This window comes from Temnothorax nylanderi, unplaced genomic scaffold (assembly GCF_030848795.1).
Source record: "Temnothorax nylanderi isolate EJ_2023f unplaced genomic scaffold, tnyl_v1.0 TNYL_tig0071_pilon, whole genome shotgun sequence".
Classification (NCBI taxonomy): domain Eukaryota; kingdom Metazoa; phylum Arthropoda; class Insecta; order Hymenoptera; family Formicidae; genus Temnothorax; species Temnothorax nylanderi.
Genome location: NW_027249133.1, coordinates 214,864 through 232,088, shown reverse-complemented (window position 1 = coordinate 232,088; position 17,225 = coordinate 214,864). Strand labels below are relative to the sequence as shown.

Here is a 17,225-nt window from a genome sequence, read left to right as displayed (position 1 = left end):
TCTGAACTGGTACACACTAGTGCAACAAGTTAGAGCAGAGCGAGAAACTTTCTCTGTGATAGATTAATCCGGATTAACTTACTTTTTATCTTTTTCTAATTTTTAGAACTAAAAACAAATAAAATAAATCAAAATTTGCAATATATATATATATTGGCGATTAGCAGAAATGGATAAAAGGAATATCCGAAACGCAGCCAAGTGCAGCGCAATGCTGCCAACTTCACCTCTTTTACTGGCAGTAGTCAAGTGTTTTCGAACACAATTGTTGACTGGAATTTGTGTGTGTAGCGTGCGTAATCTTTTACCAGAGCACTTACTATAGGTTTGTTTTTTATTTTTACTATTATAATTTTCCTTCTCACTTTCGCTAAATTTTAAGCATATGTACTTATTTCACTTTACTTACTGAGAAAGAGAGAAAGAATGTGTACATACACTGGTCCGCTATAAAACGTAGACCTCGTACGTATCTTTTTTTTTTTTTTTAGGTTAGTTCCCTCGGATGAGGGAAAATTAGTGCCTTCAGCTCCGTCCCGGAGCTATATAGCACAACGTTGCTTGACCTTTATGTTTGTGCTATTTTCCTATCATATTATTTTGCCTATCCTTTTAATATAGTTGAAGATGCGTCTCGTACGTATCTTTAAAAAGTGAGGTTATATTCGTTTAGTTCACAAATCACAGTTTGGAGTAAGAAAAAAGATGCGCAAAATTTTAAATGAAAATACGAACTAACTATTAAACCACTTTCTTTCTCTTTATATCAATTGACTTGTTGTAATGTTAGTGTATCAGTATGAGTTATTAATGAGTTATTAATTTAACAAACGAAATTTTTCATAGTGCTGCTTACTGCAATTTTACTTTCGTCTGCCTGAACTGAACTTATCTATTTACCTGAATGCCGCACGACAAGAAGATCACGCGGCGAAGCCGATCGCGCGATCGCGAGCGGGAGCGCGAGCGCGATCGGGAGCGACGCGACCGTCGGCGCAGCAGGAGCCGGTCCAAGGATCGCAAGAAGGACAGGAAGCGGTCGAGATCGAGGGAACGGTCACGGGAGCGTGATAGATCGCGAGAGAGGGATCGCGAGCGCTCGAGGGAACGTCGGGATGGTAAGGACAGATCCAAGGATGAGAAGAAGCGCAAGGGTAGCCCGACGCTCGCCGAAGACGACTCGAAGAAGGATCTGAAGGGCGACGCTAAGAAAGAGGAAGAGGAAGCGGAGGAGAAAGCCAAGGCAGCGCTAAAGAAGGAGCCGTTGAGTCTGGAAGAGCTGTTGGCCAAGAAGAAGGCGGAGGAGGAAGCTCGAGCTAAACCGAAGTTTCTTACCAAGGAGGAACGGGCGGCCTTGGCATTGGAGAAGCGCCAGCAGGAGGTACAAGCGATAAGGAGGCAACAGGAGGAAGAGCGCAAGTTGTTACCCCACAGTGATGGTATCCACACTGGCAAGGAAAGGGAATGGGACGATAGAGACAGGTATCCAGAAGATTTAAAATTGTATCATATAATAAGTTATATATATTTTTAATACCAAGATAAAAGATAGTATAGAATTTATTTTTACAAACCGTTTGCTAGAATGTTAAAAAATATATTTTTTATTAGTAGAAGGAGAGAAGCACAACGCTCGCGCGACGAAGATATTAAGGACAAGGATAAAGAGAAGGAAGTAGAGGCTATCAAGGAGCGGTATTTGGGTCTGGTGAAAAAGAAGCGTCGAGTCAGACGGTTGAACGATAGAAAATTTGTCTTTGATTGGGATACTTCAGAGGACACTTCTGTGGATTATAACAACATTTACAAGGAGCGACACCAAGTGCAATTTTTCGGTAGAGGCAACCTTGCGGGTATCGATATTAAAGCACAAAAGCGGGATCAGAGCAAGTTTTATGGTGAATTGTTAGAGAAGAGACGCACCGAGGCTGAGAAGGAGCAAGAGAAGTGAGTCTTGTATCAATAGAAATTCTTGGTTAAATTGAAGTCAAATTCAATCAATTTTATGTTATATTATTATCACTACTAATTATGAGAACTGTTTACTATAAATCATGTATTTTTGTAATTTTAAGAATGAGGTTGAAGAAAGTGAAACGGAAGGAGGAGAAGCAAAAGTGGGATGACCGACACTGGTCCGAAAAGGCCTTGAACGAGATGACTGAACGTGACTGGCGTATCTTCAGAGAAGACTATAATATCACGATAAAAGGTGGTCGCATTCCCGACCCAATACGCTCTTGGAAGGAGTCTGGCTTCCCAAAGGAGATCCTAGATATCATTGATAAAGTTGGTTATAAAGATCTCACGCCCATTCAGCGACAGGCTATTCCTATCGGCCTGCAGAATCGTGATATCATCGGCGTTGCTGAAACTGGCTCTGGAAAAACTCTAGCCTTCTTGATTCCTTTGCTTTTGTGGATCACTAGCTTGCCAAAAATCGAAAGACTCGAGGAAGCGGACCAAGGACCTTACAGTATCATCTTGGCACCCACTCGGTACCGATTGTTTCTCTAGTTCTAATATTGTTTTCTTTTTAGTTACGTAAAATGTATTTATTCTTTAAAATTGCAAGTAAAATATTTAGTCTGCTAATATTAATGAATCGATTAATCACCTAAATTTTATGAGGTACATCTTGATCCATATAAGTAAATATTTCCTTGTGTTTACTTTACAGTGAGTTAGCGCAACAAATAGAAGAAGAGACCAACAAATTCGGTCAACCGTTGGGCATCCGAACTGTTGTGGTCGTAGGTGGTCTGTCGAGGGAGGAGCAAGGTTTTAGATTACGAATGGGTTGTGAGGTAATTTTTGCAATGTATTATTATCATTATTATCGATTTCTACTCTAAAGTATTCAATTAAAAACCTTTTTTTTTTTTTTTTTTTTAGATCGTTATTGCTACACCTGGTCGATTAATAGACGTTTTAGAAAATCGATATCTCGTGTTGAATCAGTGTACTTATATCGTACTGGACGAAGCCGACAGGATGATAGACATGGGTTTTGAACCAGGTACTCCGAGCATTTATAATTTGTGGGGTATATGCCCGCCTAACTCTTGTCGTCCGATGAGTTCGTCGGTAGGAGCGTCGATCGGGGCAATGAATCTTGTTGTCGAATTTGTTTATATACTTAAGTCGGCGCGGTCGAGCGCTCGCGAGAAAACGCGGTTAATTAGTGTGCTGCCATTTTTGGTAGGGGCACACGCGGCCGCCACAATAATAAATTGCTAATGTTCTACAATTAAAAAAAAAAAATTGAAATTTGCCTATTCGACTCATTAATATTTTTCTGTCTTCCAATTTGACCAGACGTAATATTTTCTTGTCATTTTTGTAATTAATTACAATTAACATTGTTTTACGAGTATTGTATTAATTAGACAGATTTTACGTTAATATTTTTTGTAAAAAGATTAAATATTTTATTATACAATTATATGTACAACAGTATAAAATGTTATTAAAAAGACGGTAATTCTTTTAGACGTTCAAAAAATTCTGGAGTATATGCCTGTGACAAATTTGAAGCCGGATAATGAGGACGCAGAAAATGAAGAGAAACTTTTAGCCAACTACAATACAAAGAAGAAATACAGACAGGTACAAAGAATTTTTAAGTTTATTACATTTGTTCATTTTATGTTTAGTTCTTGCTCTAAATAATTGTTGTGCCATGTGAATAAAAGTGATTCGCAATCAAGTAACTCAGTATTTTGAATCTGGTGTTGTCCAAGACAATTGTCTTAAAAAAAAGCATCTTGTCATTTGCATTTTTACATTTGCTAGGAATCAAAAAGCGATAAAATTTATATGATTAATTTACCGATGATCAATGATCATTTTTCGCTTCTAGACGGTGATGTTTACCGCCACTATGCCACCGGCTGTGGAACGACTTGCTAGAACTTACCTGAGGAGGCCGGCGGTAGTGTATATCGGCAGCGTCGGTAAGCCAACAGAACGCACCGAACAGATAGTCCATATAATGGGAGAAGCTGACAAGCGAAAGAAACTTATGGAGATACTCAGCAGAGGTGTCGAGCCGCCTGTCATCATATTCGTCAATCAAAAGAAGGGCGCGGACGTCTTAGCGAGAGGCTTGGAAAAATTAGGAGTACGTAACTTAAATTTGAAAGTGATAAATACGATCGTTTATGAATTCACTGCGATTGCGACGGATTTTATTCCAATTTGTAGCATTCGGTTTCTCAAATTTCTGAAATCTACCATTAAGAGATCATTTGGGACTAGTGTTGAAACTGCGAAACGAAATATTCTAACATACCTTTTTGCTTCGTTTCATTTTAGTACAACGCTTGTACTCTACACGGTGGCAAAGGCCAGGAACAGCGAGAGTACGCTCTGGCATCTCTTAAGGGCGGAAGCAAAGACATTCTGGTGGCCACTGACGTTGCAGGTCGAGGTATTGACATCAAGGATGTATCGATGGTCATTAACTATGACATGGCTAAGACTATTGAGGGTAAGTTACTTGAGAGACGTCTTCTTTATCTTTCTTTCAAATAATCACTAATATCGGGATCGCTAAGGCTTTTAATTTCTCCGTCAAGAATGAATAAAAACTAAGTAGATCGCTTGCAAAGATTTAATTTTCCTCAATGAGGATGAAATCTTTCTTAACTGGTGATTAGCTATGATTTAGTTATTTGGATTTTCATTTATCCATTACAGATTACACACATAGGATTGGTCGAACCGGTCGCGCCGGCAAAGCTGGTCTCGCCATTTCCTTCTGCACGAAAGATGACAGCCACCTGTTTTATGATCTTAAGCAAACAATCCTCGCTAGCCCAATATCAACCTGCCCGCCGGAATTGCTTAATCATCCAGATGCTCAACACAAGCCTGGAACGGTGGTTACGAAGAAGCGACGGGAAGAGAAGATCTTTGCCTAATCTTTCTTCGTGGCAGGCGCTTTGCGACTCTTGAAATCAGGACAGAATATCAAAGACCCAGTATTGCCGAGGATATAAAGCATTCTGTGCATGTGTGTAGATTATAAATAGAGACTAAAATCTGTAATTATGAAGATTCGAGAATACAGAAGAGGAGAATTCAAGGATTCGACTTGTACTTCTTGATAAGTTAGTGATAAATTGAACCCCCAAAAACGGAAACAAGATAAAAGTTGCTTCGATGTCAATGATGTAAATAATTATTTACAGTGTGTATACAATAAAGTTACTTGAATTATAATATGACCAGTGATGTGAAAGTTTCTATAATTATGGAGGTGGCGGAGGTGGAGTTGTATAATTACAACTGTCGACCTTGCACTCCTCCTCCCAGTTATCTGGTATCATCGGCTTCAGGATCTCCACGAACTTGTCAAGCGGACATACGACAGTGCATCCAGGTATTGTCATCGGATATGGTTCGTGAACAGTCGTATTTCTTAAAAACACCTGTAGCAAGGATATTTTCGTTGTTCAATAATGCTGAGAATTATTTATTAACATCAAATCACTGAAATTCGAGATACTATCAGAAAACTCACAGATATCGCTAAAACTTTCAACACAGAGCTCATTTTTCGTTACCATTATATCTGTTTAAAAACTTAGCAATGTCTAAAAAAAACTTAAATCAAAAACTTTAATTAAGATTTAATACTTTCAGGTCTTCCCGATTTTGAATAACATCCGAAGTGTTTGAAAATTCTGACTGAAATTGCTTGTAGAAAATTAATACTTGCCTGAACGTTCCATTCGCCCTCGTCCTCATGCAGCTCTATCATCGTCATGATGTTATAATAGGGTATTTGATTGAACCAAATGCGCATTGTATCCAACAAGGTGACGATAGTGCTGTCGTGACCGATATACATAAACATTTTTCTCCTCTTAGGCTGAGTGCCTTCCTTTCTCGCCAACATCTCGTCGGTAATTTTCTTCAGCATGGGACCACCCTTCAGTCTGCGGAATTCATCGTTGTATGTGTTAAGCTGTAGCTCGAACAGGGCCAAGGGTATTAATTTATCGGGATAGTAGTCCTTCATCCACTCTGGCAAGGCCAAGCCCATTTGCTCCTTTAATGACAATTCGGACAATTAAAAGTTGAATTCTTTGATCGAAGAGCTGGGTACACCTACGCAGCATTAGTCATTTCATAGCGCTGGCAGATTAATCGCTTTAAAAAGCATTGAATAAACTACCTCAGCTGATAACGTGGCATAAAGCGAGCTGACATCGTCGACAGTCGTGATTGGCATGCCTGTGAAGTTCGAGAGCTCCGCGAACAATTGCTTATTGTCCTCGTGCACCTTCCGGACTTCCGGCAAGTCGTTCGCTGATGAGCGCAGTTGTGTGTACCTCGGACACGTGTTCCACACTAACATAAGCTGGAAGATTTATGCACTGTTTATAACAATAGTTCGACAAGAGAGGCTTTCGCGGTCCATTGTTTCTACTATATCGGATTATGACATATCACAGAAGCGATCGTCACACGATTTATACCCGCTGTATGCATTGATATATATGTTAAGAAGTATTAAGAAGAATCGGTTTGTCCGGCCAAATATTTGCTTTACCGTGTCGTCTTGACGTTCCTGATAGAACAGTGTGACTGGTTGCCAAGGTAGATTAGGTTTGAACGACTGGCTCTCGCTAGGTTTCCACAAAGCAGCGGCCTCCACCATGCCCGACATTTTCGTACGATCCACAGCAGTGGACTGCAGATAGAATACGTCGGGATCATACATTGAGCCTAGAAAGCTATCGTAACGCTTCCGCAGGAACAATCCTTGATCGTACTGGTTCTTCCTTCCTTTCTAGTAATCAATTGCAGTTAAGTCCGATCCGTAAGACAGATTCTTTTGAAAAACAGGAAGCAGAATATTTACATTTGTCAGCTGACCCCAACCATAGGGTTCCATACAATCGTTGATGTGGGGATCGTTTGGATAGGTATCCACAGGTGCCCTCTCTCCATGTCTTATTACCTAAAAACAGGAAGATCTCACATATCACGCGACATTAATTTTGTAGCAATGATAATGATCGATTTAGTCATCCCCACAAAGGATACACAATAACTTTTGACTTTGAAGAATTCTGAGCTGTTTGATTACGTTATACGCGGTGAGCTTTAATGATTGTGATCACATTTAATAAAAGTCAATAAAATAAGAAATATGTTCAATAGATAGCAGATCTCGTTTGGTCAAGTGATTTAAAAAGATCTGGGTTATCATTTTTTTTTTTTTTTATAAAACTGCAGCGAAGAGGATACATACAGAGAATTGTTATCCTTTGATAAAGTTAATCCCAGCGCAAATACAATTTATCTGCTCATCCGACTTTTATGAGCGAAGTCATTGATTTTGAAGAGAATGACTATGAGGCGGCATGAATTGATGAGACGCGATGGGATGCTTGAATCTTGTTTAAATCTCTTTTCTTTGCCTGCTAAAAATACATAAATTTCATTTATTATCGATTAATTGAAAGAAGAAAAAAATTATAAAAATTGAATTAAATAAAAGAACACAGCTTTATCATAAATTATTAGAATGGCTCGACACAATTTGTTTTTGATGCATGAGAATATTGCTTGTATTAATGTAAAATGATTTTAATGATCGAGATAAAGTTGCAATTATACTAATTACGAATAATGATTTTATTAAATGACGAATTAAATGAAAATCGAAACCGGGGTCAAATGCTTTCAAAAATAAACAAGAGAAATACAGGCAAATGAGAGCCGAAGCGCCGATTAAAAGGCGACAATTATATAAATGTATTTAAACTCCGAAGACACACATACATACGTTTCGGTCCTTCGTTTGGACCTGCAATAACGACGTGACTTGTACATAATATAGTAAACAAAATAATAATTTGCGCTCCAGCGACGATGTCCGTTAATTTCTACGTGGTGACTGTCAGGTAATACTGGTTGTTTTTGATTTCTGATTGATCTTTATTCAGATTTTGAAATGTTTTCCTTTTTCTTAAATAAGGCAACAGTCGCCCCGGGAAATTGCATCGTCCCTCTTTGTTTGACGAATTGCGACGACGTACTGTCGACCAACGGATTTTTGCAATGCCGACCCTACGGAAATGGCAGCGTGGCTGGAATTGCGACTTTTTATTGTTTGACGATGGCGTAACTGCATGTTTGTTAATTTTTGTTTCTGCGTCACTGAAGAAGGTCCAAACCACGGTCTAAGACCGTGGTCCAAACGAAGGACCGAAACGTATGTATGTGTGTCTTCGGAGTTTAAATACATTTATATAATTGTCACCTTTTAATCGGCGCTTCGGCTCTCATTTGCCTGTATTTCTCTTGTTTGTTTATGCGAGAGCTTTAACCTTTTATATGCTTTCAAAAATGGCCGAAAATGTATGTTCTATGAACAAAATTATTTATTTTTTAAATTTGTTATTTTGATATTTAGTACCATTTTTATTTGTAGTCTTTGTTTATTATTTGTTACTACAATTTCATAACTATCTACTGAATTAATAAAGATTAATAAAAAACTATGTAACGTTCTAGAATTATATCGTGCTTGTTTATATGAAATTGGAACTTTTTAAAATTATTTTTCTAAAATGTAAAGTTTTAGAACTTGAGAAAGCGTAAAAGTTGCTATAATATTAATGAAACTTTTGTTATCTAATTCTAATATATATACGTATATACCGCTATGACTAATCGCAAAGTATTCTTCTTAGTTTTGTGATATGCCTCTTCCGTATCCGTAACTTTGGAGAACAAAGGTAATCCTAAAATTTAAAAATAGCATTTTTATTTTATATTTGTGCAAAGGATGCGCTATTTTAAGCAATCCAATCAAATATCTCGAAAATTGAGCCAGGCAAAGAAAAAGAAAGCATATATGGATATTATATACTGTGCGTACCAAAAGTTCCGAAACGGCCAATTATTTCAGAAAGTATATTGGTTTATCGGAAAAGTGTTTCAGATAAAAGTTAGAGGGTTTAAAGCCCTACTGGGCCCAACACAGGCCTCGGACTTAAAATATAAAAGATCGTTTATTGACCCCTTTGAACCTTCCAACTTTTATCTGAAACATTTTTTCAATAAACCAATACTTTCTGAAATAATTGGTCGTTCCGGAACTTTTGGTACGCACGGTATAAAGAATTTTAGAAGAGATGTAAACTTTCTGAACTTTTCTGAAGTATTTCTGAAAAATGTTCTAATTCAATAGTACACAAAATGAACAATTTTTTTTTAGTATAAAGTTTATATAAAAATTATGTAAAGAAAATTTTTCTAGAAAAAGATTTGGAAACAAAGAATTTTTAATTTAAATTATAATGCTTCAAATACATGTGTCTAAAAGTGTGAGAATCGAGTTTTTCTCAGGTATGTATTTTATATCTTTATAATAGAATAGATTATAAGCAATTTCTACATCTGATAGAAAAAAAAAAAAAAAAAACACGGAAACTCACTTCCTGCATATCTGAAAGATCGCAAATGAGAAAAAGGGACGCATTTACGTTTATATTAAATTACATTTACCTCTTTATGTGCTTAATAATAGGCTATATCATTGACAACGTCAACATTCGTAGGATCTTTTTTTTTACAGTTCTGCATAGAGTGAGATGAATTCGAAAGAAGAGGAACTTCGACAGGAAGAGAGACAGAGAGAGAGAGAGAGAGAGAGAGAGAGAGAGAGAGAGAGAGAGAGAGAGAGAGAGAGAGAGAGAGAGAGAGAGAGAGAGAGAGAGAGAGAGAGAGAGAGAGAGAGAGAGAGAGAGAGAGAGAGAAAGAATTGATTTACCTAACGTCAGCGTGAGTAGCGCGAAAAGAGGAAGAGCTGTCGCCGAGGGGATCATGCCGAATTAATCGCGGACCAGAAGGGCTGAGTGGTCCACAAATAAACCTGCAAGAGAGGACCGTGAAGCACATGCGAACGTGTGCGATCGTGTACTGGGAGAGATCCGTGACACGTGCGCGTAGATAAAGTCAGGCATCCCCTCTCTCTGCGGAAAAAGCAATTCGCTTTTAGAGCTTGTAATCTGTAGACAATTAATTGTCAACGTCTTATTATCAATTCACCGAATCAACGAGTTGCATATTCAACGAAATCATAAATATTCCGTTTTCTATTTTTCTTTTCTTCTCCTGTGAATATTCCGATTGTTTTATTAATTCCCCGTTGTTGTCATATTGCGTAAGCGAAAAATCATGTAATAATATACGCGCGCAAGTAAAGTGTCGTGCTAGAGCTTACGAAAGTAAGAATTATCACAAAGTTGGATCATGATGAATTCTTGAAGATATTCTTAATTCCTTAGATCTGAACTCGAAATATTTAACAATCTATACGTCTATTGAAAATTCGTACCATAATCTACATATGCGAAATTCTCTCAATGTTAGTTAAATATTATTAAATTTTAAATATTATAAATTACTTTAAATTATAAATAAATTATAATATAATCTTGTACTATATAATGACATTTAAAATTTTCACAATATTCACAGCTATCCAAAACATTAAACCTTTTTAATTCGATACTATTCCTATTGATATAATTCCTTATTTCTTATTATTTATTCTCAATTAATCCTTCGATTTATTTAATTGTCAATTTAAAGTTACGATCATGCACAAACAAACCAATTTCTGCTATTTTCTTTTTAATCAATATGAAATGAAATGAGCGTAATTACGTACGTAATACGTGCGTATTTTGCGACGTGAGCAACATTTTTTAAAGAATTCTTGCAACGTAAAGAAAATATTATCGTCTTGGTTTTATTTTCTTAGGTTTATCGCGGAGCCATGCTAAAAGAAATTACGATGATACGAGATCTTCAAAATTAACTTTTCTTGAGATAATTAACTAATATGTCAATTAATTAGATAGAAAATTTATACAGATTACAGTACAATTTTTTAATTATAAATCTAACTATATAATATATGATACATAAATGTATCAAAAAATATATTTCTTATTATATTATGTATTATATGTATATTTATAAATTATATATATGATGTATACTTAAAAAAAATTGTAAATTGAAAAATTAAAAATTATATATATAAATATAAGTATATCCTATTTAGAATTTATATTAACAATATGTTAGAAATTTGTATCACAAACATGTCGAGAATTTGCATTGGATTTACGATAATCTATGTATTGTGACAAAGATAAGAAATGTATCATAATCATATTCTAACTTTTGCAATATTTTTGCGCATATGCACAAAAATCTTGTGCTGTTAAAAAAAGCTCACCCGTTAGCGCAACATGATAACAAGTTGATAATAATAACAAAACGTACGTGGACAAAACACAGAAGGTTGAAAAAGAATTTGCAAAATGTTCAATAATTTTGCTGAAGACTCGTCGACTTGCTGACTCGACGAACGACTTTACAATGAAGTGACTACGTCGAATGCGAGACAATATAATTGAATAGATATACAACTCTGAAAAACGAGGTGCTTTTTCGCTAAGAATGGAAATTTTTAACTATGCGTATAGTGCACGTTAATGTCCTTGTGTGATAACTTGGCGCAGTGGCCGGTAAAACTACAATTTTCATACTAAGTGAGTCACGACCATTTATGATAACAATCAAGTAAATAGGAAATGTGCCGATTATATACGGTCGGACTGGATCTTTTGTGCCTAATAATATTATTCGCGTGAACAATTTCAAGCTACGCTAGAATGTACATTTTTTTCACTTTAGCAAACTACGCGCCGCTGTCGGTCTTGAAACGCAATCTCAAGCTACGCTAGAATAGTACAATCACAATTAAATTGATAAACAATTTAATCACATTAATACAAATCTTTAGAGTACAGGAAATATAGGATATGGAAAATAACGGGATACGGAAAATACAGGATATGTTGCGAAAAATAATACCCCAGGAAACAATTGTCAAAAGAAATTAAGAAAGCTACTGTGACATATCTGATATGACGAAAAGGACGAAACCATTTAAGCTTATTTGAAAGTGTCAAGGCAAGCACAAGTAATAATGTATTATGTAATATGCACAAGATATGAGTGCAAGTATATGAAGAACTAAGAGGAGACACTTGGTTTCTATCTCTCTTATTGTTAGATTCAGATAGGAAGTTTAAGTTAAACAAAAATTGCTGTTTAGTCGGTATAACGACTATATAGTTGCACAATTTCTTCGCACGAAACAATAATTTATGAAATTTTTGATCATAATTTCGATACGTAATTGTGAGAACGAAAAAAAAACATCCGAAGCCAGTAGGTATGTAAAATAACGTTTTATCCCCTTTTTATTTCCCTATTTTTTCCAGATGATTCTCCTAAAGTTATCACTTTCTGTGCTGATTTTTCTGCCGTTTTTCCGCTTAATTATAATTATATTAATTCTTTCTGTGTGCTAACCATAATTAATTATGTGGACAATTAAGCCTTGAATAATAAGTTCAATTAATTAAAGTCAGTAATTCTTGAACTGTTATCCTCGGGTCGAGTCGTTGCTATGATTTTCCATGCATCAATTTATGAAAATGCATGCTTCAATTTGCATATCAATGAGTTTCAAGAACTCAAAACTACTTATGCAAATGATCGATAATCGATCACGATAATCACGATAATCACGATAATTAGGAGTTGTTTTATGTAAGGATTTATCAATTGACGTGCAAGAGAGCTCTGGTAAGATAGAAAATATAAGTATAGTCTTTGCGTTCTTTCAATGCCCAAATCGACAATGCGCGAAGATTCGATCGTCAAGTTGCAAGATCGGAATCTCGCACAATTCTGAAAATTGCTCTTCGATCGGAAGAGTAATATTTTATCTTTTATTTAGTGTTTTTATCCTTTTTTCTCTTCATCGCGCGAGCGGAGACCCACGTCGGCCATGGAAGGCTTCGGTGTCTGTCGTGAACAGATCATCGGCTGTTCTTCCGATGAATTGCCAGGGCGACCGAGATGCTCGCTTGTCAGCGCGGCGTCAATCCGCCCCGTGCTGAATTTCGTGCTTGAAGCTTACGCGGCGCTGAGACGCGGTCTAACCGTCCCGAGGAATCCGAAATCGCTTCAACCGTGGATCACGCAAGCGAGGCCGGCCAGGCGGCGGTCACCAAGCACCGGAAGTCCCGGCGCAAGAAGTCGAAGAACGCTGCCGCTGCGGCCGCCGCCGCCGCCGCCGCCGCCACCGCCGCCGCTGCCGCCGGCGATTCCAAAGTGTGTTTCTTCGCTTTCACTCGCGGTTGTTCCTCCTCTTGCGTTTCTTGCCATTTATAAATTTCACTCGCAATCCGTTGTAATATAATCGTACGATCTTTTTCTTTTGGTTTTCACAATCTGACTTCCCGAAAACCTAAAATTTCTCGATTGTTAAATCGGAGAAGAGAGAGAGAGAAGAGCTCGCGAGATCATTTATTAGAGTTATTAGACGATCAGGAATTTGAATCGAGATTTTTACAATTATGACGAAATTCCGAGACTCCAAGAATTCCAAAATTTAATCTTTTCGAGAAAAAAAGGTTTTTTTTAAGACAACGTCGTGCCATTTTCCATCCAAATAAAATTAAACGAGTGTCGATTTGTATGTCTTTTGAGGCGAAGGAAATGGCGAATACCTGCACCGAGTTCCGGAAGGAGATACATAAGTCCTTCGTCATGCCGACGATGCAGACAACGCCGTCATACTCCGTGACAACGATACAAAATCATACGAACTCGACGACGGCCATGCGACCTCGATCTCTTTACACGGCGCACAATTATCATCCTCAACCCGAGGATTCCAATTTTCAAGTACAGCCCAATCCTTGAGCTTCGTCCTTCGTCTTAATCTCTCTTATGTTTACTGTGAGCGTAGGACGCGTGTGGTTTTACAATGAGACTTCCGTCAGTAGAAGTTAACAAAGATCATCAAAATAGATATAAAGTAAATTCAGAAAAATTTAGGTCGTATACTTTAGAAAGATAATTGAAGATTAATTGAAGTAAAACCGACAAGACACGCAAACTTATATCCTTTTCAAAAAAAAAAATACTACAAAATTTTTTGCAAAAATCTGTTTTATATGTTCTACAATCACTCATTGCATACAAGATTACTTAGAATTCGACACGTAGCAATAAGAATTCTGCTATTACAGTTAACGCGCTAAGATAAGATAAGACTGTAATAAAGAAAAAGAAGCAAAAGAAGACTCTTTGCAAAACTTCTGGGACATTGAAAGCACGTTTGCCCAGGCCATTGTAGAAATCTTAAAATATAACGTATAGAAATTTCTTATCGTGACCTCGTGTCCTCGATGATTAAAGCTCGTCTTCCGGCGACCTTACAGCGATACAACGAGCTGTCCAAGTACTTCGAGCCCCCGGCCGAACAATGGAGCGGTCTGGGCGGAGCAACCGCGTACTCGGGATCGGCGGCAATCTGGCGGCAGGCTAGGAAGTCGATCGGCGGGCCTTATTACGCGGCCGAAGAAGCCTCCATCTACGCGGAGAACTGGCGAGAACACGACGCCGACGTCGGTGTCGGCGGCGCCGTCGCCACCCCCCATGGTACCATATCGTTGAGGCTGCACAACAGGATACGCGTGGACATGACCATCGACCGCGCCGTCAGGGTCATCAACTTCAAGGTGGCTCCCTATAAAAACATTTTCTCGTATATTTATATACTCGCGATATTATTAATAATAAAATGAAATATTTGAATAAAAATACATTAGGTATAAAATATTTAATAAAATACTTAAAATTATACTAAAAATTAGAGATATACCATTAATAACAAAGAGCAATAAATTTTAATTGAGGAATTAGTGTTAAAAAGATTTCTCTCTACAGAGTTACGTAAAATCGTGAGATGAAGGATTTAGTCAAATCCAGATTGAAGCCAGATCTATCAAGATCTATCTAGTCGAAACCAGTCTTGTTTCCTATTACAGAATAACATTGTCCTGTCGTTGAGCGGCTCCGGAGCAGCTGCTGCCTTGCTGCATCCCAACGGCAGAATATATCAGTACGGTTCCCGAGTCGAGATCGTCGCCCACGACACGCACGGCAATAACAAGTTGGCCCAAATTTTATCGCTGAATTAAGCAATCGCTAATTAATTCTTGATTAATTAATCCTCGGCATGTTCTGTCAGATACGCAAAGATGTGGTACAAGGGGGTCAGTTTCACGTCGGAGCAATGCGCCCTTGTTTACCTCGTGGACACAGCTGGGACCAGGACGACGACGGATTCCTTCTCGGACATGAGCCAGGTAGAGCGAGCGGCAGAATAAAGCGGAGATTTATTTTACGCTGCTGAACTGATCGGCTCGAGATCTCGCTCTACTTCCAATTTAAATCGCGTATAATTATTTCGATTCCTGGATCTTTAGATTTAAGTCCGTTTTCTTTCAAATTATTCTTTTCTCTGATATTTTAAGCAAGCAATCTAGTTTCTTGGCCTTTCTTTCCGATTATACAGACCTCGAACATTTCTCAAATAAGATCTCGAATCGACAATCTTACGTTATTCCTTACAATTGAAAATTAATCTTTTTAGTTAAAAATGATTTATCGTATTATTTATCTTGAAACATAATCTGCTACTTATGAATATTCTTCATAGGAAATTAGTTTCAATTTTCATAAGAAAAATCATTACACATATAAAGCTTATTGCAAAACTAAATTTTTCCTCTTATAAATATCGCTACGTTTATTAATTCATTACCTTATGGTCGATTCATATTTAATGATTGAGACAGATAATTTTAAATTATTATCTCGAATACCTATGCAAGATTATGAAAGAGATTATAAAAGAAAAAAAACATGATTGATGAAGAACGTAGTAAACTTTTTGCAATTCTTTACGAATAACTCGTAGGACTTTTCGTTGAGTGTCTTTTATTCGGGCTCTCGTCACGGACCGGCGTGTCTGCAGGAAGTCGCGGCGCATCTCAGTACAGCTCAATACTGGCAAACCGACGAGGGTGTTGAAAATTGGATTATTAACAACGTCAGAGTATCCCAGACTCCCGATGGCCTTGTCAGGTATCAACTAAAGCCTAACTCACGTGAATCTAAATCAGAAATTCAAGCATAAAAAAATCAGGAAGAGGTCCGATTAAAAAGTTAAAATAAAGTACAGACTTAATCAAAACAACGAATTTTACTTAAATCCCATTATTGTGTAATTAAAAACAGAAAAACTATAATATTTCTTACATAACGGAAGATATATTATTTCTATTATTTTATCCTAAAATTATCTATACATGTGAATTGTAGGCTCTCTTGATATTAATCAAACTTTAATTTTAGATCAATGTAATTGAAACGAATTTTATCAAAACAAAAGAAAAATAATACATAATACATGTGTACAACTGGGTGAAATATTGTTTCTCTATGTTGAACAGATTAGCTGCATCAAAGAGCAATTGTTTGTTATATTTTAATATTTTTTAAAATTATTTTTAATCTTTATTTTCTAAAATTATTTTTAATTTTTATTTTCTAAAATTATTTTTAATTTTTAATATTCTTAATCTATTCCTCTTTTTCCATTGTACAACAGGATTGCACGAAATAGCAATAAGTATCAACTACGTACATCACCCAGTAATGGGACGGCTTCATTGACGACGCCCTTCCTGCACTGTACCGCGTCCTTGGGACAAACGTCCCATCTGTTTGTACGTCGTGGCGAGCGTCGCATGCATTACGACGGCACCAGCTTCATTGTGAGAAACGCGGGTCACAGCGCTGGATTCGACGATAATAATCAGTTGAAGGTTTATTAAGACAAGAGTTTGCGAATCTTCTCGCTTATGGTTTATCTGCGAAAGAGCATCGACGAATATGGCCAGCTTCGATTGCCAAACGGGCCTGAGCACGACCTGGTGTGCCATGACCGTGACGCTCTAAATGTATGACGAAAGTTAAACGAGATCATCTTTCATTGAGGTCTTAAACGAGAGCGAACTAGACCATTACATCGAACATTTTAATCATGTCCGCGCTTCTACGTTCAGAGATTTACTCTCAAATCTCATTTTACTAGAGTTTAGTAATTTAATTAAATTGTCTTGTCTATCCGATATGCTGGTTCGATCCAGCAAAATGTTCAATAAATGATTCAATCGAGCATTTTATTATGCAAAATTAATATTTAATTATTATAATCGTCGTGATGTATGTCTTATACATTAAAAAATGTCTCA

The 17,225-nt window shown here is 37.1% G+C and overlaps 3 protein-coding genes across 7 annotated transcripts; 2 read left to right on the top strand and 1 right to left on the bottom strand.

Moving 5' to 3' along the window:
• Positions 1 to 197: 197 nt before the first annotated feature.
• On the top strand, positions 198 to 5,226 carry LOC139773900 (probable ATP-dependent RNA helicase DDX23). Of its 2 annotated transcripts, none has more exons than XM_071708702.1 (10): positions 198 to 325; positions 847 to 1,482; positions 1,615 to 1,947; positions 2,076 to 2,498; positions 2,681 to 2,807; positions 2,896 to 3,019; positions 3,494 to 3,609; positions 3,863 to 4,123; positions 4,318 to 4,492; positions 4,702 to 5,226. In XM_071708702.1, the coding sequence occupies exons 2-10, from the start codon at positions 905 to 907 to the stop codon at positions 4,923 to 4,925; spliced, it is 2,361 nt and encodes a 786-aa protein (XP_071564803.1). In that variant the 5' UTR covers positions 198 to 325; positions 847 to 904; the 3' UTR covers positions 4,926 to 5,226. The 2 variants fall into 2 exon arrangements, with proteins under 2 accessions (XP_071564803.1, XP_071564802.1); XM_071708701.1 differs by having other exon boundaries at positions 1,612 to 1,947.
• Positions 5,163 to 14,432, bottom strand: LOC139773906 (prostatic acid phosphatase). Of its 4 annotated transcripts, none has more exons than XM_071708715.1 (8): positions 14,298 to 14,432; positions 9,797 to 9,898; positions 8,683 to 8,765; positions 6,875 to 6,973; positions 6,563 to 6,802; positions 6,185 to 6,370; positions 5,726 to 6,058; positions 5,163 to 5,435 (listed from the first exon to the last, which is right to left on the bottom strand). In XM_071708715.1, the coding sequence occupies exons 2-8, from the start codon at positions 9,849 to 9,851 to the stop codon at positions 5,256 to 5,258; spliced, it is 1,176 nt and encodes a 391-aa protein (XP_071564816.1). In that variant the 5' UTR covers positions 9,852 to 9,898; positions 14,298 to 14,432; the 3' UTR covers positions 5,163 to 5,255. The 4 variants fall into 4 exon arrangements, with proteins under 4 accessions (XP_071564816.1, XP_071564815.1, XP_071564813.1 ...); XM_071708714.1 differs by having other exon boundaries at positions 9,797 to 9,998; positions 14,298 to 14,370; XM_071708712.1 differs by lacking the exon at positions 14,298 to 14,432 and adding an exon at positions 11,323 to 11,420 and having other exon boundaries at positions 9,797 to 9,998.
• On the top strand, positions 12,530 to 17,095 carry Fest (wurstfest). The gene is made up of 6 exons (XM_071708720.1): positions 12,530 to 13,803; positions 14,343 to 14,642; positions 14,952 to 15,076; positions 15,155 to 15,272; positions 15,887 to 16,053; positions 16,580 to 17,095. Exons 1-6 carry the CDS (start codon positions 13,594 to 13,596, stop codon positions 16,803 to 16,805), a joined length of 1,146 nt encoding a protein of 381 aa, XP_071564821.1. The 5' UTR covers positions 12,530 to 13,593; the 3' UTR covers positions 16,806 to 17,095.
• Positions 17,096 to 17,225: the final 130 nt, after the last annotated feature.